General features: G+C 52.2%; 2 protein-coding genes across 4 annotated transcripts in view; one reads left to right on the forward strand and one right to left on the reverse strand.

Annotated features, from left to right (window-relative positions):
* Window positions 1–13,799, forward strand: part of Dnai1 (dynein axonemal intermediate chain 1) — a 66,736-nt gene extending 52,937 nt beyond the window's left edge. For 2 of the 3 annotated variants that reach the window (XM_021159679.2, XM_021159677.1), the window contains 8 exons: window positions 608–855; window positions 5,328–5,417; window positions 5,533–5,620; window positions 6,163–6,242; window positions 7,763–7,911; window positions 8,012–8,111; window positions 10,606–10,791; window positions 13,516–13,792. In XM_021159679.2, the coding sequence (XP_021015338.1) occupies window positions 608–855; window positions 5,328–5,417; window positions 5,533–5,620; window positions 6,163–6,242; window positions 7,763–7,911; window positions 8,012–8,111; window positions 10,606–10,791; window positions 13,516–13,614 (1,040 nt within the window). In that variant the 3' untranslated portion in view covers window positions 13,615–13,792. Of the gene's footprint in view, window positions 1–607; window positions 856–5,327; window positions 5,418–5,532; window positions 5,621–6,162; window positions 6,243–7,762; window positions 7,912–8,011; window positions 8,112–10,605; window positions 10,792–13,515 lie in introns of all 3 variants that reach the window. The other variant, XM_021159678.1, reaches the window with a different exon arrangement.
* Enho (energy homeostasis associated) lies at window positions 13,789–15,965 on the reverse strand. The gene is made up of 2 exons (XM_021159680.1): window positions 15,581–15,965; window positions 13,789–14,653 (listed from the first exon to the last, which is right to left on the reverse strand). Exon 2 carries the CDS (start codon window positions 14,492–14,494, stop codon window positions 14,264–14,266), a length of 231 nt encoding a protein of 76 aa, XP_021015339.1. The 5' UTR covers window positions 14,495–14,653; window positions 15,581–15,965; the 3' UTR covers window positions 13,789–14,263.
* Between the last annotated feature and the right edge of the window lie 4,380 nt (window positions 15,966–20,345).

The following is a 20,345-nucleotide window of genomic DNA, read 5'->3' on the forward strand; positions in this document are numbered from 1 at the left end:
GGGTCTAAATTAAACTTCCCAGACTGGTCTTGAACCTGCAGTCCTCCGGTCTCAGCCCTTGAGAGGTTGGGATTACAGGCCTACATCACCATGTCTGGTTAGACAATAGCTCACTAATTCAAGCTTGGTTCCTGTGCTTGCCTGAGGATTTTGCGAGGAACATAGGCATCTGGGTGTGCACTGCACAGCAGCCTGCCTCTACCCTGCGTATCCAAATCCCCTCGGAGGATACTACACCTCCCCAAATCCACTCACATTCTTAAAATAACAACTGTCTGAGCTTACATCCCCTTGTTCTGTGCCCCAGAGAGAACAGAGAGTGACTGCAGCTCAGACTGGCCTAGTCACCTTTACCAGATGTTGGATCTGGCCATCAGAAGAGAGGGTCAACTTCAAACATTTCCATTTCATAGTCAGAGGATGAAGGGCCAGTCAGGCATCCCATGCTCTCTCACAGGCCTGGGCAGGTGACAGACAAGGGTCCCCGTAGGGCCCAGGAACCTTACAGAGGAGGAGACCCTACCCATCTGCTGGGGCCCAAGCAAGGGGGCTCCCCTGGCAGGACAGGTAGACCTTCAGCTATAGCCCTCCTGTCTTTCCTGGGTAGATGACTTCATGAAACAGAGCCGGGGCATGCTGCTACTCTACAGCATGAAGAACCCTAGCTTTCCCGAGTACATGTTCAGCAGTGAGAGTGGCATCATGTGTCTGGACATGCATGTGGACCACCCGTACCTGGTGGTCGTGGGCTACTATGATGGCAACGTGGCCATCTACAACCTCAAGAAGCCCCACTCGCAGCCCTGCTTCCGCAGCACCTCCAAGTCTGGCAAGCACACGGACCCTGTATGGCAGGTGAGCCCGGGACCTGGGGGGAGGGCACGTGGGCTCAGGATCCATGGAGGAGGGCTAGGACAAGGACACACAAGGGGCTGGGGAAAGCAAGTGGCAGGCACATAAGAGGCCCAGGGGCTGGATATGAGAAGAGCAAAGGGAGACTTAGGAGGCGACAGTTTTCTTTCCGAGCTGGAGTCTGCTGCCCATAAGCTCTATCAGGGAGACCTTAGCTGTCTGCCAAGACTCACCAGTGCCACCAGTACTTCAGTGGCCCTAGCTGGGCACCTCCTGGACCTTTGGTGAAGATCCTTATCTACAAGGTTCCTGGATCCCACAGGGACCCTCCCCTGTCACCTGAGAAAGATTGTTCCCAGATACCCTCTGGATGTGGCTGGAGAGTCCGGGAGGCCGTCTGTCCTTGAGCCTCTTGTAGCATCATCTTTTCTAGACAGGCTTCAGACCACCCCTCTGTGTCCCAAAGATGCCCTGCCTCTGTAAGCTGGGCTACTCTCACGGGCAGGTCTAAGAGAATCTAAAGTTGGATTTCTGCCCCAAATTGCCCCAAAGCTCTGGGTTCATCAGGCAACTCCTAAGGCTTTCTTGTCCTCTGTCCTCATGCCCTGACAATCTTCAGGCAGTTTTTGAGCCCACCTCTTCTGGCCTTGAATCTTTTGCTCCATGCACTGGATATGAGCTCCAGAGAAGACTGAGCAGAGAGTAGATTTCCCAGGCACAGGGGACATGGTGACCTCTCGGGCTCAGCTCTTCTCCAGAGCCTGGAGCAGATGGTGTCAGCTGGGTTACATGCCCTCCTATCTCACTCTCTCCAACATGGTCCCAGAGCGTCTGTCCATCCAAGAGTCTGCCTCCTAACGCATTACGTTCAGGCACATGGAACTCAATAGATATACAGGCAATGTCACCATTGTCTTTAGAGGCCCGACTCTGCTTCGCCAGCCTGAACAGCCCAAGGCCAACCGTGAGAGAGATGCCCCTCGTTGACCCAGGGTTGTGGAAGAGGTTCAGAGCAAGCGCCCTCTTCCTACTCTGCCATGCTCTCTAACTGTAATTTTGCTACTGTTATGAGTGGTACTGAATGAATGGCAGGCAGGGTGGAGAGCCAGAGTACTGCAGTTTACCTGTTGTCCTCTGTCCAGTCAGGCACACAACCTAGGAAGGAACCATCTGCCGCTCATCCACTCACTTCCAGTTTCCTCTTTTTCCCCTCAGTGCCTCCATTACACATCCATTCATTAACTTCTGTCTGCTCATGTGGTTGCTGTTCAGGGTTAAGGCCTCACCTCTGGAGTTCTTGGTGCAAGGCACCCACAGCCACAGGCTGACCATGGCAGGGCACACTGCTAAGTGCTAAAGTATGTAAAGTATGTGTGCATAAAGGGAAACATTAGCCTGGGTGGGGACTAAAGGCAGAAAGCCAGGGCTTGCTAGAGCAGTGTTTCTCAACCTGTGGGTCGAGATCCCTTTAACAAACCTCTATCTCCAAAAATATCGGCATTACCATTCATAACAGTAGCAAAATTACAGTTATAAAGTGACAAGAAAAATAATTTTATGGTTGGGGAGATCACAACATAAGGGCCACTACATTAGGAGGACTGAGAACTGCTGTCCAGAGGAAGTAACCTCTGACCTAGATTTCATTTCATTTTAATTTTTGAGACAAGGTCTCTCTGAACAGCCCTGGATGCCCTGGGTTTGCTCTGCAGACCAGGCTGGCCTCAAATTCAGAGACGTGCCTGCCTCTGCCTCCTGAGTCCTGGTGTGTGCCACCAGTGCCTGGCTCCTGGTCTGGATTTTACAGGATGTCACTGTGACCAAAGGAGTTACTGTGCAATAATAAAGGGCTTCAAGCAGAGTGGCCCACTGAGGAGCCATGCATCATTCAGAGCATGTGTGAAAGGGGGAGGGGGAAGACCTGAGGAGAAGATAGGCACTCATGGGGAGTATGCTTAGCATGGCCACTGCACGTCAGAGATTAACACAAAAGTAAATATATCAAAAGAGATGAGAGCAGAGCTGTTCCTGTAAAACTAGGGCCTTGCTTACTAAAGGGTCACCTGTTGTCACTTCTGCTGCCTCCTGTGGTACCTTGTCAGGGTTCCTAAAACATCCTATGAGCACAGTTTGAAAGTCACAGCCCAATCATGTGAGGATTTGGGCGAGGTGCAACAGTCACTATAGTGTTTTGGAAAGATTCTCTGCTACAGCAGGAGAATTGTTGAAGGCTAAGGAAGGGCAGAGGCAGGGGAGATGGACATGTGGACACAGGATGGAGAGTTGTTGGGACAGGAACATCAAATAGACATGGGGAAAGAGAAGCATCGTGGGTTTGGGGTGCCCTGTAGGGCATCCGTAGATGTGGGGAATGACAGAGAGGAACATGTTTGGCCAGAGGTTAATAGGGAAAGCAGAGGGGTAGCCCAGCAGTGTGCTCTTAGGAGCCTGGAGCTTTAAGACAAGACAAGCTAGTTGAATGAGATGTCCAAGACCCAAGAACCTCAGCCCTCCTTAAAGGAACTGTGCCCTGTGTATCAGGACTTCAGACGCCAGGCTGGGGCAGAGTCTGTTGTGTTGGCCATTAACTATGGAAGGCTGTGGTGCCAGGGTTTTAAAATGGCTCATGTCCCATAGAGCACAGGCTCCTTCCCCAGGTTGCCCACAAGGGTGCCTAAGCACTGATCAGACCCTCCTGTGAAACCTTAGCCAGCAGCAATCTGTGACAGCACAATTCTAGAAAGGCAACAGGAAGAAAGTATAAGCAGAGACTGGGTGCTCGATCCTAATCAGATGCGGCAAAAGAGGAAGAATTGGTGCAGTGCCCCCTGCTGCTCCCCGGGTCCTCACTGGCTCTCTGGATCCTCTCGGCTTTATTCTTACCCTCTCACCTCCACTGTCTAGGATCACACACACACACACACACACAAACACACACACCCCGGGCATGAGGCTGCTAAGTGGGGTGTGAAATACAATTTCCATGAGTGCTGGCGTCTGCTCATTAAACACTTCCCTTTGCAGCTCCCCTGCGCCTCTTACAGCCTGGCCTTTGACACCTTTGTCCCCTCCCCCCTTTAAAGGGACCATGTTTGCACAGAAGGGGAAGTAGTCTCCAGATGCATCCTTATTGTGCCTTACAGCCTCTGCAAAATTCTGGCCTCCCAGTGAAAGCACAAAAGAACCCGCTACCCAGACAAGCCCAGGCAGGACTCAGCCTGGCCTCCCGCAGCGGCTCCAATCGGATTCACCAGGCCTAGGGGCTGGATGGAGAGAGACAACCCCTTCTCTTCCCCCACCCCCCAGCCACCCTCCTTTCCAACAGCCATGGTGACAGCTGTGGTTACAGGCAACAGCAGTTACAGGCAACAGGCCTAGGTTCTTGGCCTCCCTCTCTGAACCTCAGCTTGTGACAGAGGGAGGAGACTGGACAGGGGTCCCAGCATGGGGGGTCTGGAGGGAGTCAGAGGATGGAAAGCTCTGGGCACCCAGCCCCACCCCAGCTTTTGGGGACTTGGCTTGGCCAAGCCTCCACATCTGGCAACAGAAACTTGAGCCTCAAGCGTGTCATCTTCATAAGACAACAGCTCTGTCTCCAAAACACTTTCCCATATGTTTGCTTCCAGCCTCGAGAAGACGGGTGGGGCAGGGTAATTAACCCGGATTTGCAGATGGAGAAACGCAGCTCAAATCTGGGATTTGGGAGCAAGATTCTGGGAGCAGGAGCTAGTGCCGGTTTGAAGGTGGGAGCAAAGGAGACTTTCAAGTTAAAGGCCAAGCCTAGAAGAGGGGATGGCCTCCTTCCCCCACATATCTCCCCACAGCCGCTTGCAGCCCACCTTCCTAGGATGATGTTACTAGTGCGGCTGTCAGCTAGCTAGAGTGTTTGCTCGTTTTTTGAGACAGGAGCTTGCTGTGTAGCCCAGCTGCTCTAGAACTCATGATCCTCCTGCCTGTCCTCTGAAAGCTCGAAGTCACTTCTCACAGATGCCATCAAGCAGAAGTATTTGCCACCATGCCTGGCCCCCATTAGCGATTATTATTGTAACACTTAACAATGTGCAGTTTATATATGGCATAGCATTTACTTCTCACTGTATGCCTATGTTATCGTTATCATGGCTTCCATTTTATAAGTGAAAGGGCGAGTTGTGGGGCTCTGACCTTTCCAGGTCATGGCTGTGTGGGGAGATTAAACCCACAACAAGAACTTCTTCCCACAACTAGACCGCTAGAACCCGACCCAGGGAGAAATTGAGTACCTCCTGCCAAAACCGCACCTTAAGGCAGTGCTCAGACTGCTATGGTGGTCCCAGGTTGGGTGAAATGAGATCAGAAGGTCTCATCATGGAGTTCTGGGAAATGGGCTCCTAGAACTTGCACCTGAGCCACGGGTGAGTGCCTGGTGAGCCCCACCTACAGCTGTAACTCCGCACCCTAACAGAGTTCCAAAACTGTGGCTTGGGGTGTTTCAGGTTAAGTGGCAGAAGGATGACATGGACCACAACCTCAACTTCTTTTCTGTGTCGTCCGATGGCAGGATAGTGTCATGGACCCTCGTCAAGGTGCCTGCTTCCCAGAAAGGGTCATGGAGGGGTGAGTGGGGAAGTGGGAGGAGCTAAATGGCAAAAAGCTACCGAACTAATCTAGTCCTTCGTCTCTCCATCCCTCTGCCTGCAGAGCGAGCTGGTTCACATCGACGTTATCAAGCTGAAGACTGAAGGCAGCACTACAGAAATCCCCGAGGGGCTGCAGTTGCACACTGTAGGTAGGAGCCCCAGCCTTCACACCCCTAGCCCGGCAAGACCGTCCAGTCCCAGCACCCAGGATCAGTGGCTGTGACAATTCAGGAGGCTGGAAAGCCTAGCTCTATGGGCTGAGCCCTTGACCACTGGCACACGGGATCCAGGCAGACCCTGCTCTAGTTTATGCTAATCAGGTGCTGCTATGCAGATCCATCCCTGTTTATGCAGATCTAAGCCCTGTTTACCCAGATCCTGTCCGTGTTTACTCAATCCCTACGCTGTTTATGCAGACTCTATCCCTGTTTGCACAGACCATGTCCCTGTTTGCAGACCCCCATCCCTGTTTACCATGACCCTGACCCTGTTTAACTCAATTCCTGCCTTGTTTACCCAGGCCTCCATTCCTGTCTGCCGAGTCCATACAGCCTAGGGCAAGCAAGCCCGAGGTCCAGTTTCTGTTTTTCTGGCCAGAGCCCAGCCCTCAGAGCAGCTATTTGTCCAACAGTGAGCTGGGTGGGAGGCTCCCTCTGAGAACCAGTCTAAGTCTGTCCCCTCTTCTTCCAAGGCTGTGGCACTGCCTTTGACTTCCACAAAGAGATCGACTACATGTTCCTGGTGGGCACAGAAGAGGGAAAAATCTACAAGGTGAGGTGGCACTGCCCGCTCTGTCAGCTCCTCATGGGGCCATTGGACCTAAGCACCTACTAGGGTCTTCACCAGCCATCCTCAACACATCCCACTCTGACGTCATCATCTCACCTCAACACACCCTACTCTGACGTCATCATCTAGTGTTTGCTGTTCTGGACACCTCTGGGGGGGGGTGGGCAGAGGAAGAATGCATTTTTTAAAAGTTTTAAAATTGTGGTGTGGTGTGGTGTGTGTGTGTATGTGTGTGTGTGTGTTGTGTGTATTAGATGTATGGGCACACTCATGTCACACTGTATATGGGGAGGTCTGGGGCTCTAACTCAGGTCTTCAGGCTTGGTGACAAGCACCTTTAGCCACTGTGCCATCCTACAAGTGCAGAGAGGCTTCCCTGATTCATTTTTTTAAACATCTATTTATTAAATGATGGTGTGTGTGTGGTACATCCATGCCACAACACATGCATGTAGATGAGCAGGTACAGCTTGTAGGCCTTTTCCAAGTTAAATTCCTCGTCAGGCTTAGCGACAGGCACCAGCCCAGGAATTCACATCTTGGTCTGCTCGGCTGTCAGGAAAAGACAACAAACAGAAAAGGTGATGGAGGATCTAGAGTGACTTCAACCAGTCTCTTTCCCCTTTCCTAAGAGGCAGGCATGGGGCTAGGGGGTTGGGGGAGCTAGGAACATTCTGGGCAGACTTCCTGGAGGAGATCTGAACTTGAACTGGGCTCTGAAGGCCAGCTATCAAGCAGCTTGATCTCTGGATACGAGGTGCATGGCTGCCGGCAGGACACAGCCTGCACAGCCAGTTCTCGGGCCTGGCTCGGTGTTAGTAGGTGAATATCCCTCTGAACCTCCATCGTCCAGAAATAGCTTTGCTGTGAGCTTTTCTTAGGCTCAGAGAATCAGAATGTTAATTACAGACAGCCTCGCGGGAGCCCCAGAGGCCCAGCCAGAGTTGGTCTGAATGCAAAAGAGGTCCCCACCCCCTCTCCACCCCTCCCGGTGGCAGCAGGAGAGAGGCAGGGGGAAGAAAAGGCTGGTCATTTTGTCTCCCGGAAGGGAGGGAGGGAGGGAGAGAGGCTTGCTGGCCGGGGCAGATACTGCATGGGAAATCTGGAGATCTGAGACAGCTCCTGGCTCTGCATCTGTCCTTACCTGTTCAAGGTGGGTTGCTACTTACTGTAGTGTGGATGATATCCAAGCTGCAGCGAACCCTTGGCACTGTCTACCCACAGGCTTTGGCGTGGACAAAGTAGGCTGTACCGAATCTTTGCCCAGGGCTTGAGACCCACTCTGCCTTGGAGAGAGAAGTCACTTTCTAACTCACCTTCCCTTCACCTCCCCAAGAGGGCTCCATGCCCAGCCTGGACTCTAGTCTTAAAGTGCTTTCTCTCCCTTCCAGAGGTGGGGAACAGATGGACAGCCTCCAGGGCCCCTAGGGAAAAGGTTGCTGCTGGCTTTTCTCTGCCGAGTCCGACCCTCCTTAATCGGCCATTCTTTATCCCTGCCACAGTGCTCCAAATCCTACTCCAGCCAGTTCTTGGACACCTATGATGCTCACAACATGGCAGTAGACGCTGTGCTATGGAACCCATACCACACCAAGGTCTTCATGTCCTGCAGCTCTGACTGGACAGTGAAGATCTGGGACCACACCATCAAGTGAGGGGCCTGTCTGGGCCCTGCCTGCCCCGCACCCTCCCCTCAGCTCTGACACTGTGACTCCCTTTGTGTTATGGGCTTGTCCCTTCTGCTACTGCAGGACCCCTATGTTCATTTATGATCTGAACTCAGCGGTGGGTGACGTGGCCTGGGCACCGTACTCTTCCACTGTGTTTGCAGCAGTCACTACGGACGGGAAGGTGAGTTGTCTTGTTCTCACCCTGCTGAGCCCCCACAGAGACAAAGGGGAATCTCAGCGTCTCTGTCCTAGAGAGCCCACCACATGCCACCCAGGTCAGTAGGGGATGATGGGCCGCGGGGTTATGTACTGCAGGGCCAGGCTCTGCAGGGAAATGTGGAGGAATCCTTCATCACAGGGGCCTCAAGGAAGGGACAGGAGTGTTCACCTTGAGGAACAGGCCCTCTGGGGAAATGAGGTGTCACCCAGAAGGTGTCTTCCTTGACACCTTCCTGGGGCGGGGCATTAGAGGGTGCCTAGCCTGTGGGCCAGTCACTGGTCAGTAGGTAGTGAGGCTGTCACCTCCAGCAGTGTCCATGCTAGTTCTAGGAGCTTGGGTAGAGATAGACAGAGGCCCCAAAGCCACCTTTTAATGGGAATGTTCTTAGGTGCAGCCTTGTTTTTTTCATGGAATCTGATATAACTTGAAAAGCTCTTGCAGCCCCAAGAAAATAATGCAGCGATTCAGTCATGCCTGCCAGCCACCGGTTTCCTGAACACATTGCTAAGGGTCAACCACGGTGCTCAGCTCCAGGCTAGAATCTGCTGGTTATGGAGCTCACATTAGAGTGGGAAAGAATATTTAAAAAAAAAAAAAAAACCAAACCAACACCAATAACAAGCCCCAGGCATCAAATTCCCACCATATCAGAGCAGAGGACAGGAAGCGGGTAGTGTCAGGGTGGAACAACAAGGAGGCCAGTGTCTATCACATCATGAACAGCAAATAGAAGGCAGTGTATATGCTGAAGGAACAGAGTCAGTAGCCAAGGAACATATGACAACCGTAGATGACATGGAGAGCGTATGCTAAATAAAACAGTCCAGCCACAAAAGAACAAATGTATGGTAAGTCCAAGACAGATCTGAGCAGCGCGCTTCGTGTGCAGAGACAAGTCCTCAGAGGTGCAGAGTAGATCTGTGTCTGCCGCAGAACGGGTGAGAAAAACACATGGGAGTGACTGTTAACGAGTGCAGAGCTTGTCCTGTGGGTGAAGGAAACACCTTAAATTTGCTGTGATAATAATGGTCTGATAAGTGAATATGCTTAAAACCAAGAAGTGTCTACTTGCAGCCTGCTAGATGGATGCACCTTATAGCATGTGAATTATATCTCCATAAAGCTGTTATAGCAAACAGAAAAGGCCGGGCTTGATGGTAAATGCCTCGGCCTACCTATATAACCCCAGCATTCAGAAGGCCGAGACCAGAGGACTAAACGTTTGAAGGGAGTCTGGATTACATAGCAAGTGCAGGCAGGCCTGATTGCACTGTATATGGAGACCTGAGGGTGGGGTGGGGTGGGGTGGGTGGTGGGGGTGTTGGTGTTTCTTGGGAAAGGCTTCTTTGAAGAATCGAGAAAGACTGAGAGCTGAATGACAAGCACTGACCTTTGACTTTTTTGTTTGCCTTGTTTTTTCTTGGGGGGTGGGGACACAGAGTCTCTCTATTATGTAGCTCTTACAACAGCTCTGTACCTGTTCTCTTACAAGCTAGCCTCCATCTCACAGAGATCCATCTGCCTCTGCCTCCTGCGTGCTGGAATCAAAGGTGTGCGCCCTTTGCTAGCCTTGAAGGACTCATTGTGAGGATGCGGTGGGGAAGCTGTCCACACCGAGGCAATAGGACACCAGTGTTCTGACATGGGATGAGCTCATCAGCCTTAGGGGCAGAGGCAGCATGCCTGCGGCATAGTGAGCAAGGGGGAGGGCTTAGGATGGGATGAAGACACGGGCAAGCACGTGGAATCTGGCTCCAAAGAGACTGGGCGAACTGTTTAAGGCAAGTCTGGGTAGTAAAAGCAGGGAGACTAGGTAGCTGTGGCAGTGGCAGCCGATAGTGATTTGGACTCTGAGTGAGGCAAGGATACTGTCCAACATTTATTAGGCACTTAGGCATCAAACTCGGAGATCATTTTGTATGTATTAGCTGGGATAGACCCCTGACTCTGCCACTTACAAGCAAGTTAGCTTCCAAGTCCTCATTTATAAAATAGGGATAGTAATAGAACCACAGTGTGGAGTGGTTGTGAGGGTATAATTAGACGATCCAATCTTGTAACACTCCTGCCCAGAGCCTGGAACATAGTAAACCTATTAGACTAGATAAATGGTGGCTGCCAGTGTTGGGTTTCTTTGCGGTATTTTCATACATGCATCATTAGAGTTCATTCTGATCACCCTCATCCTTCCCTATCGCCCTCCCTCTGATCCCGTTACCGGTCCCCTTTGTCCCTCTAAGTCTCCCCTCTTTGTCATATACATCCCATAGCTGCTGTTACCATTGCTTCTGGATATACTTAAGATCCTTAATCCTCTTTAACCTCACTCCCTCATGAAATCCCTTCTGTGGCCTTCAGCTTTATTGTGCTGTTAGCCTTCTGTCGGGTTCTCAGAAAGCCCAAGATGGGAGACCAGGGCCTGGTTTACCCGACTGTGACAAGAACCTCTCTGTAGGCCCATGTGTTTGACTTAGCGGTCAACAAGTATGAAGCTATCTGCAACCAGCCTGTGGTAGCCAAGAAGAAGAACAAGATCACCCACGTGCAGTTCAATCCCATCCACCCCATCATAATCGTGGGCGACGACCGTGGCCACATCATCTGTCTCAAGCTCTCTCCCAACTTGCGAAAGATGCCAAAGGTATGGGCTCTGGGAGTCCAGGCTGCCATCAAGAGATGGGGGCGGGGGGGGATGAGAGGGAGGAGCCAGGGGCCACGCCAAGTTTCTGGCATGAAGGATTCAAGGTAAGGATGGTGTCGCTGCCTGAATGGGGAGGCTGGGAAAAACAGGCTGTGAAGTAACAGATGAGTTTTGTGGTACTGCGTCCGAGTTCTCTGTAGGGTCCCGAGGGTGATTTCTCAGGAGTAAGGGGGCTTGGAACATGGAGGAGGCAAGCATCATTGATGTCCTGGAGTGCAGGATGCTGTAGGTGTGACAGGCTACCAGGAGAGGGACTCAAAGCTCGGCTGGAGCATCGCTGCTGGGCATACAGAGTTTCAGCTCCAATGGTTCCTCAACTGGGAGTCGTGGGTCGACCCAGGGAGGGAGGAAATGAGCCGGGTAACTAGGTCAGCAGTTATGCAGACCACCTTCTGAGTTCTGGTTTCGGTTTCTTGGGTCTCTAATAGTGAGAAGACCCTGCCCAGAGTCCAAGGACCCCAAATGTATGACACAAAGCCAAGATCAATGACCTTGAATCTATACCTGAGCCCAAATTCAGATTTCAGACTCAAGCGTCACAGCACAGGCCTTAGGATCCAGAGCCTCAGAACTCAATTCCCAGATACAGAACCCAACTGTATATGAAGTGGGAATGGCTCTTTGCTCTCTAGCCAGCTTTGGGCCAGGGTCAGGGTGAACCAAGTCACCCTCACCATTGAGCCTCCAGGATACAATTTGAGGATATACAGCAGTTGGGGGTAGGGCCTGGGGCTTGTCTTGTCCAGCTACATTCCTTTTCCCCAAGTGTCCCTACCCAGCCAGGGACACTGGCATAGACTATTCTCCACCATGGCCAGGGAGGCACAGGCTAGAAGTGTGGATGGCCCTGTAATTGTAGCCAGCTGGGGGAGGGGGTGGACTTGGCTATAAATACTCAGAAGGCTGCTAAGCGCCTGCAGCTGTGGCCCACAGGCTGTGGTGGGCTTTGGGGGTTGGGGGGAGTCAAGCATGGTCTAAATCTCTTTGCTGAGCCCAGCTCCTTGGCCTCAGGAGGAAGAAAGGCAGCAGCAAATTTTGTAGAACAGATAAAATCTGTTCTTAATTTAATGAGGGGCAGGCTTAAGATGGCAGAGTGGACAGCCCCCCTGGGAGGGTGATGACCACTCTTGGGAGGGAGGCATAGCCCTGACTCCATGAGCGTGGTAGATATGAACGTCCTACGCAGCGCGATGCTGGGAGGCAAGATTTATCACAGTTCCATCTCCTCACACAGCAAGGGTCAGCTGTGGAACTCTGGGAATCTGGAAACCTAAATCGCCAAGGATCTGAGCAAGGACAGTTTGGGGCTAGTTCTTGGGAGGATTAGAAGTTCCTGTGAGACTGCCTCTGACCCTGTCAGCAGTCAAGTGATTCATACCAAAGGAAGTCCTCTGGGCATCCCTACGGTCCTCCCTCCGGGAGCTGCAGATTTCCTGCCCTTCCCAAGAGGACTTACCTCAGACGCCCAGACCTCTCTCCCAGTGAACTTCCCCCGATACCGATACCGTCAGAAGTCAAAAACCATCTTTCCCTTCCTCCTGTACAGATGGGGAAATGAGGCTCAGAAAGCCAAGGGACTTGTCCAGCCTTATGGGAAGCTAATGACAGCAGTGGAAGTAAAAATCAGGTTTCTTTAAGTTCCGAGGGACAGGGTAAAGCTGAGAAATGGCTTAATTATGGAGAGAAAATGGGAAGAGAGGAAACGATGACTCTCCTGTGCCTCTCTCCGACTGGAGCTGTAAGCTGGGTAGAGGCAAAGGCTGCAGGAGTGGAGCAGACCTGGGAGCAGGGGGAGGTGTCAAGGCCAGAGGAAACTGGAGCTCCACTGAGTAGCAGCAGCTAGACTGGGCCCACTGGCTCTGCACCCTCCCCTTACCTTATACCCCAGCAGGTGTAGCTGGGGCAGGTGCCAGAAAGCAGTGGGCACAGGTGGCAGAGAACAGGGGAAAGGGAGCAGATGGCAGCTGCTCAGCCTGTCTCAGCACAGCCCACATCTCACTGGCTGGACAGTAGCTAGACTTTGACTGATGTGGCCTGCCTCCGAATTGTAAGGCCTGTGGGCCAAACGTACCTGTGTCCAAAATTCCATTTTCTCAGGGCCCAACTTACCAATGGAAACACTAGAATGCTTTGCAGGTGGGAGCAAGGGTCTAAGACAGTCCCCAGCACATGGCGTCACATAGACAATCCCGTGCACTTCCCCCGTTTGTTCTGGTTACATGACACATCAAGTCTGGCACCCCTCCCGAACCCTAACCTGAAGGTGTGAGGACACCTGTGGCCTCGTCCACACTACTCTCTCTCTCCCAGTAGCACACATCTATCCCCTCCCACCAGACCCATCCTGAGTGACCCTAACGTGCAGCTCCCGCCTCTCCCCAGAGCCTTTAGTTCTGACGGCGACCTCTGAGGGACTGGGGATAAACGCCTTTCCCCACTCCTTCCTGCACGTAGTGCTTGATTCTTGCTAGGCTGCAGAGATGGAGTTGGAGCCCCCTCACAGACCCTCACCTGGGCCTGAGTCACCTAACCCCCAGTAGGGCTCTGATATTTACTGGGCAGGGGACGGTCAGGAACAGCAGGTTGGGAAGGAGAGCCTGTGGCAGCTCCCCCAAAGCAGCAGTAGTCTGTACCTGTTCCCACTGGTGTTCCCCCTCTTTTCAGGAGAAGAAGGGGCAGGAAGTGCAGAAGGGGCCAGCTGTGGAGATCGCAAAATTGGACAAACTGCTAAACCTCGTGAGGGAAGTAAAAACCAAAACCTGAGTCTGGCCCAGACCCTGCTCCGTGTTCTGAACCCAATACAAGCAAGGACGTGCCTCACCCTGACCAATTCCAGTATTTGCTTTTCTCATTCTGGCTCTTAAGGGCACGCCACCTTTCTCCGTGACCCTCAGCCTCCATTATACCCTCTTTGCACAAATAAAGGCCAGCTGGATGCTCACCTCCTACCTTTGTTTTCTGTTCTACCACACAGCCCCTAAGAAAAGAAATCTCGGGGCAAGCCATAGTTCCATTTATTATCCAACAAACAGTGGGAGGACCAGAGAAGGGGCCCAGCCTGGACACCCTCCCATTATTGCCATGGGGTTCCCGTTTGCTCCCCAACCTAGGGAGCCCAGATGTGCTGAGCCTAGGGAAGGCGTGAACTCAGCCCTTGGCCCTTGGGATGGAGCAGAGTCCAGATGGCCCTGGCCCTAGCACCAACTCCTAACCCCCCTCCAGGCCTTTCTCTCTAGGGCCACTCAGGCCTCTCTTGGAGCCAGGCTGGCTACAATCTAGGCTGCTGGATCCAGCGTCAAATCAACTGGACTCTATAAATTCTGGACCCCAGGCCGACTGACTTCTTGGATTCGATTCCACACTCTGACTCAGGTATACTCAGGTCCAGGACTCCAGGCTAGGCCAGGGCCCTTCAGGGCTGCAGCAGGTAGCTGCCTTCATGGCTGGGCTTCTGGGGTGGTGGCGCCTTCTCAGGACAGGGGCCAGGGCTGGAGTTGGGACTGGATTCTGAGAGAGAATCGACGTCAGCAGAGCGAGAATGGCAGGCCCAGCAGAGAATGACCCAGAGCAGTAGCAGCAAGAAGCCTACGAGGCCATTGCAGACGATGGCGATGAGAGCCCCTTGGGAGATGGCTGCCCCCATGACAGACAGCACCCTCAGGCCAGCGCAGACAGTGGAGCTGCCTCAGCGGCAAGGCCCATGCCGAGGCGCAACTCTGGGGTGGCCGATCATCCAAGGTGGCTGTCCTGTCCACACACAGCGACTTCTGGGCAGGGAAGATGCCCACCTGCAGTCCTGGGCCTGAGGAAGTACAGAGGAAAGTAGACGGAGGTGAGGAGGAAGAAGTGGGCTGAAGCCTAGTGGGACAGCTTCCATCTTTGGCCTCAGGCAGAGAGCAGTGAGTCCCAGCAGGCTCAGGTACCCCACAAAGCCAGCACCTCCACCCTCAGGCCTGGCTCTGAGCCCCTGGGTGCTGTGGTGCAGCCAGAATGGGGAAGCTATAGTAGGCAGGCAGCCTCTTTCTCGTTCTCCTCGGAACTGGTGGGTACAGCCTAGCCCTGCCCACCATGCTTCTAGCCCTTCAGACGTGCTGTTGGTGGGCGGGACTGAGGTGGCTTAAGGCCCAGGAGGAAGATTATGACCATGATTGTAGTGGCTAGGGCATCCTCTCCCTTCTGAGGGCTGCAGTTAGCCAGTCCAGGAGACCTGCAGAGGTGCCAGCTCACACAGAGGGAACTTTGTGGAGGCTCTAGCAGGAACGTGTGGGTTCTGCATACCCAAGGCTGTGTGCCTAGGTGTACCTTTCCCTGGGACTTTGCCTCTCTGGGTCAGGTGTGTGTCTGAACGAACATCTTCCTGTCCCTCTTTCCCTCGCTGGATCTGCATCCTTGCCTCTGCAAACACACCTCTTTGAAGGTGTGTGGCTGCCTGTCTCTCTGTGTCCCTATCTCTGAGTGTCTTGAGTGTTTTATTTATGTGTCTCATTTCTCTACCAGTCTCTCTGTGTATTGCTGTCTCTTTTCACGACTGCATGTCCCTTTGCCCTCGGGGACAGGTCTCCATGGGGTCGGTATCGGTGGTTCTGTGCGTCTTGCATGTGTCTCTGCCTTTGTGTCTATCTCTCCTCCAAGCTGTGTGTCTCTCAGTCTCTGTGTGGGTCACTGTCTCTTTATACTCGTTCAAGATCTCTGTTTTTCGACCCTCTGCCCGTAGGGGAGCCCCCCTTACCTGAGTTGAGCCCGGTGCGCGCCCGCGGGAGGGTCCGGGACAACGGGATGCTCAGCGCCGACTGAGGCTCCAGAGCCTGCGGGCGGGGGGCGGCGGGAGGCGGGCAGGGGAGACGTCCACTCCCCGGGCCCTCCCCCTGGGCCACGCAGCCTCTGCCGGCCGCTCCCGCCGGGGCGCGACCGGGCCGGCCTCTGCCGCGGGCGGTCTGCGGAGAGCGGGCACCTCCTCCCCCTGGGGCGGCGCCTCCTCCGCGGCCGGGGCCGCTAGCTCGCTCGCTCGCTCTCTCGCTCGGCGGCACTCGGGCGGCGGCGGCAGGAGCGTCGAGGAGTTCGGCTGGGCTCGGCTGCGTTCGGCTGGGCTCGGCTACGGCGGGAGGGAGTCGGCTGAGCTCGGCTGAGCTCGGCGGGCTGCAAAAAACAGCGGAGAGCCCCGCCTCGTGAGTGGCCAGCGGCCTGCGGCCCTTTGGGGGCGGAGCCATCTCTGTGCCGCTGCCGCCGTTCAATTGGCTGTCCGGGCCAAGTTCCCGCGCCATTGGTTGTGCTTTGGGGTGGGACATGACCATCCTGGTGCAGGAGAGGAGGGAGGGGCTTGGGAAGGGTTAGAGGAGGGGTATATAGGGGCCACTTTGTTTTGATCCATCCCTTGAGAAAGTGAAGGGCCAGCCCACCTTTTTGCAGGGATTTCTTGCACCTTCCACACCTTCCACCCCCACATGTGCAGCGTCCACCCCTCCATATCTGGGAGAAGTCTGTTTCTATTATCTGAGAAAGTCCATGTGTCTCCACACCTGACCCTCCTCACCTCTCATCTTTCCACATATCCCTCTCCCAGCAGAGTGTAGAGTACCACGTGTCCACTTTACAGCGCCTGTAGATTGCCCCTAGTCCTAATAACAGTGTGATCTCTGGGAATTCATGACCTTTGTTGCGTTTTACTGATTTCTCACCCAGTGTCGGTCACAGGCTTGTGCATGGCTTGCTGGAGGGAACTTGAGACACCTGAAGAATGGCCCAGCTCTGGCTGAACTAGATCCAGTCGTCATGGATGGCCTGACTCTCCATCCTAACAGTTCAGAGACCGAAGTAGCTTGGACAGGAGCAGTCAAGCAGGCCTTCCCCTCCCAGACCCTTAAGTGGCAGTGCCAGTGATGTGACCTAGGGCATTGGGCTCTCACACGCTGGCCCTCCATTGATTCTTTAGTGTTCTTGCGTGTGGCTTCTATCACATATTGTCCATGGACAGTCAGAGACCCATGGCCCCACATACAGCCTTAACTTCCCCCAGAATACTATACTCACAGCAAAATGCATACTGGAGTCACAGTGGTGTTGGTTCCTGGTTCCACTTTCTAACTCTCTTAAACGAAGCTTTCTTGTCCATAAAACTGTCATAGTAATAGCTACTTCTTAGGTTCTCACTAATTCATTTATACCATACCAACCACATCTCAGCAAATGTCAGCCGACAAGCCAAGACCAGGTGGCTAAGGGGCAGGGCTCCTCCTTCCAAGAAAAGGAGAAAGGGGAGTGTAAAGCCATCTCAAGGGCTGAATCATCTGAGACTGCTGTGTTAGAGGCTGTCTAAAATAAACTACGGACCCCGTGGAGTTTGTCAGGATGGATTAATTTTAGTTCCCCCCTGTTAGCCAGCAGGGTGGGGGTATTGTGAGAAGGATCAGATCAGTTATAGGAAAGAGAGAGACATATGGTTGCACATCTGAGTATAATGCCAGTGAATTTGTGACCTAGCCGCAGGGGTTCAGATTTCATCCTGGAAACAGTGGGGAGTCACTGAAGAATTTTGAGCATCATCGGAGTGATGTGATCATAGCCAGAAATTAGAAGGATGATTTGGGCCATTGGGTGGAAAGGAGTTTTAAAAGCATTTGAGAGTGAAAGATACTCCTATCTTTCACATTGATGAGGGAGTAAAAAAAAAGTCCTTGACAGAGCAGAAACACACTGGGGTATTGAGGTACATCAGTAGGCAGAACTAGGAAGGCAGAGTGCGTAAGAAGAGGACATTCTGGGGTAACTGGTTACCAGCTGCAGCACTGTGAGGCAATGCCCCATGATAAAGAACCCAGAAGAGGGGAAGCTGAGATGCTTCAACCGTGAGAACCACTTGTCACCATGCCTGATGACCTGAGTTCAATCCCTGGAATCATGATGGTGGAAGGAAGGGGAGAAGCGACTCCACCAAACTGTTCCCTGTCCTCCACGCTACACCCTGTAGCACACAGCTGTCCCCACTAGATAAATATAATTTAAACATAAGTTTCAGCAAAGCACTAAGGCCGTAATGTTTGGAGATGTCAAATTTGAGGTAGAATGCTTTAGTGGAGCTGTTCAGCAGACACGGATAAGCAGCTCCAAGGTTCAGGAATGAGGTCCGGGTTCGATGAGATTTTGCAACAGGGTGAGAGTTAAGTCAGAAAAGTGAGTTCACTTAAGGAGTCAGAACTGGCTGAAACTGCCCCCATTAGAGCTGCCACATCCCCTGGTCGCCTCACTCTTATATGGTCCACAATCTTCGCCCGGTCCACATGGTGAAAAGAAGACTTCGAACAAATTCCAGACATTAAAATCTTATTGTCTAGGACCTAGACTCCAGGTGGTCATGGACAGACTGGTGGAGCGGCCCCTGCTGTCGCTGCCACTTCTTTTAGGATACAGTCGGAGATTCCTCAGAAAGTACTCAGATGTGTTTAACTTTGGACGACTCAACAAGTGCTCAAGCCATGGGAACCAAACGGTTAGCAGGACCCACACGATAACACCATGGAGTGGGATGCAGGACTTCCAGAAGTCCAGCGCAGGAGCAGCAGAATGGCGAGTAGTCAAAATTATCTGCCCGTTGTCTGCCAGACAAATCCTCACAAACTGCTAGAGTTTAGATCTAGAATGTGTCTCAAAGGGCTGGGTCCCCAGTTTGGCGTTGTTGAGAGGTGGTAGGAACTTCAAGAGGCAGGGCCCAGTGGGGAGTGTTGGGCCACTGTGGGGGGTGCTGCTGGAGGGGGCTGGAGGGCTTAAATCTCTTCTTCTGTTTTTTCTTGTCTGGCAGAAGCAAGCTGGCTTTCCTCTCTTCCTGTCTTGAAGCACTACCTTGCCACAAGTCAGGAAGTCATGACAACCAAAAAAGCTGTGAGCTCAGATAAACCTTTTTACTTTAAAAGTTTTTATTACACTTATGAATGTATGTATGATGTATGTATGTATCTATGTATGTATTCACATGTGCAGGTGTTGAGGTTAGAAGACAACTTTCAGGAGTTGGTTCTCATGGTCCATAGCTGGGTGCTCGAGATGGAAGTCAGATCATCAGGCATGGTAGCAAAAACATTTACCCACTGAGCCATCTTGCCAGTCCCCTTTTCCCTCTCCTATTTAAAAGTTGGGTATTGGCAGGGCATGGGGCTCAGGGTTTTAAACCTAGCACTTGGGAGGCAGAGGCAGAGGCAGAGGCAGGCAGATCTCTATGAGTTCAAGGCCAGCCTGGTCTACAGAGTGAATTCCAAGACAGCCAAAGATACATAATGAGACCCTGTCTCAAGAGACAATTAAGAAAATAGATAAACAAATAAATGTTAACTATCTCAAGTGTTACAGCAACAGAAAGCTCACCTTCTTAGTTACTTCCTGTTGGGATGATAAAGTACCCTGGCAAAGGCGACTCAACGCTGGAATCTTTTGTTTGTTGTTGTCTTTCAAGACAGAGTTTGGCACACGCCTTTAAACCCAGCACTCGGGAGGCAGAGGCAGAGGCAGAGGCAGGCAGATTTCTGAGTTCGAGGCCAGCCTGGTCTACAGAGTGAGTTCCAGGACAGCCAGGGCTATACAGAGAAACCCTGTCTCGAACCCACCCCCACCCAAAAAAGACAGAGTTTCTCTTTGTGTAGCCCTGACTACCCTGGAACTTGCTCTGTAGACTAGGCTGGCCTCAAGCTCACAGAGATGGGCTTGCCTCTGCCTCCTGAGCACTGGGACTAAAAGTATGCACATCACCAGAGAAAAGTAAATTAAAGAAGAGTTTATTTTGGCTCTCAGTTTGAGTGGCTCTCAGTTTGAGGTTATAATCCATCACAATGGAGAAGTCACAGCAGCAAGGACTCCAGGCAGCTAACCATATTGTATCACAGTCAAGAAGCAGTGAGTAATGAATGGTTGTGTTCAGCTTGCTTACTCTCTTCTTTTTATAAAGTCCAGAATATTAGCCTAGGGAATGGTGCCACCCACAGTGGGCAAGTCTTCTGGCCTCAGTTAACCTAATCGAAGTCATTCCCACAGCCACGCCCAGGTGATTTAGGTCTCACCAAATTGACAATTGAGATTATATTGTCATACATATGACAATTAATTCACCTTCTTTCCAATGAGGGGCAACTCAGCTACTACCTCCAGAGGTTATTTTATAGGACCTCTTATTTTTATGTTCAGATATTTTATTTTTATAGGACCTTTATTTTTATATTTTATTTTATTTTTATGTTCAGATATAGATTCTCTGGGTATTACCCCTTCATGATCTAACTAGGACCCCGTGAAATGTGAATATGACTTCTAATAAGCTCAGTACCTTTTGGCTACCTTTAAACCAATCTCCGCCCCCCCCCCCCCCCCCAATAAGAGTCCTAATATTTAGAGCCTGTCTAGCTTTAGTTCACAACGGAGAAATCTCTTCTTTAGTGTTCGGAGAGGACTGCGGTAGAGGAGTTCCCTGTTGCGATGGACACTGCTCTTCTGACGTTTAGAGGATTGTTCTGGGA

This window comes from Mus caroli, chromosome 4 (assembly GCF_900094665.2).
Source record: "Mus caroli chromosome 4, CAROLI_EIJ_v1.1, whole genome shotgun sequence".
NCBI lineage: Eukaryota > Metazoa > Chordata > Mammalia > Rodentia > Muridae > Mus > Mus caroli.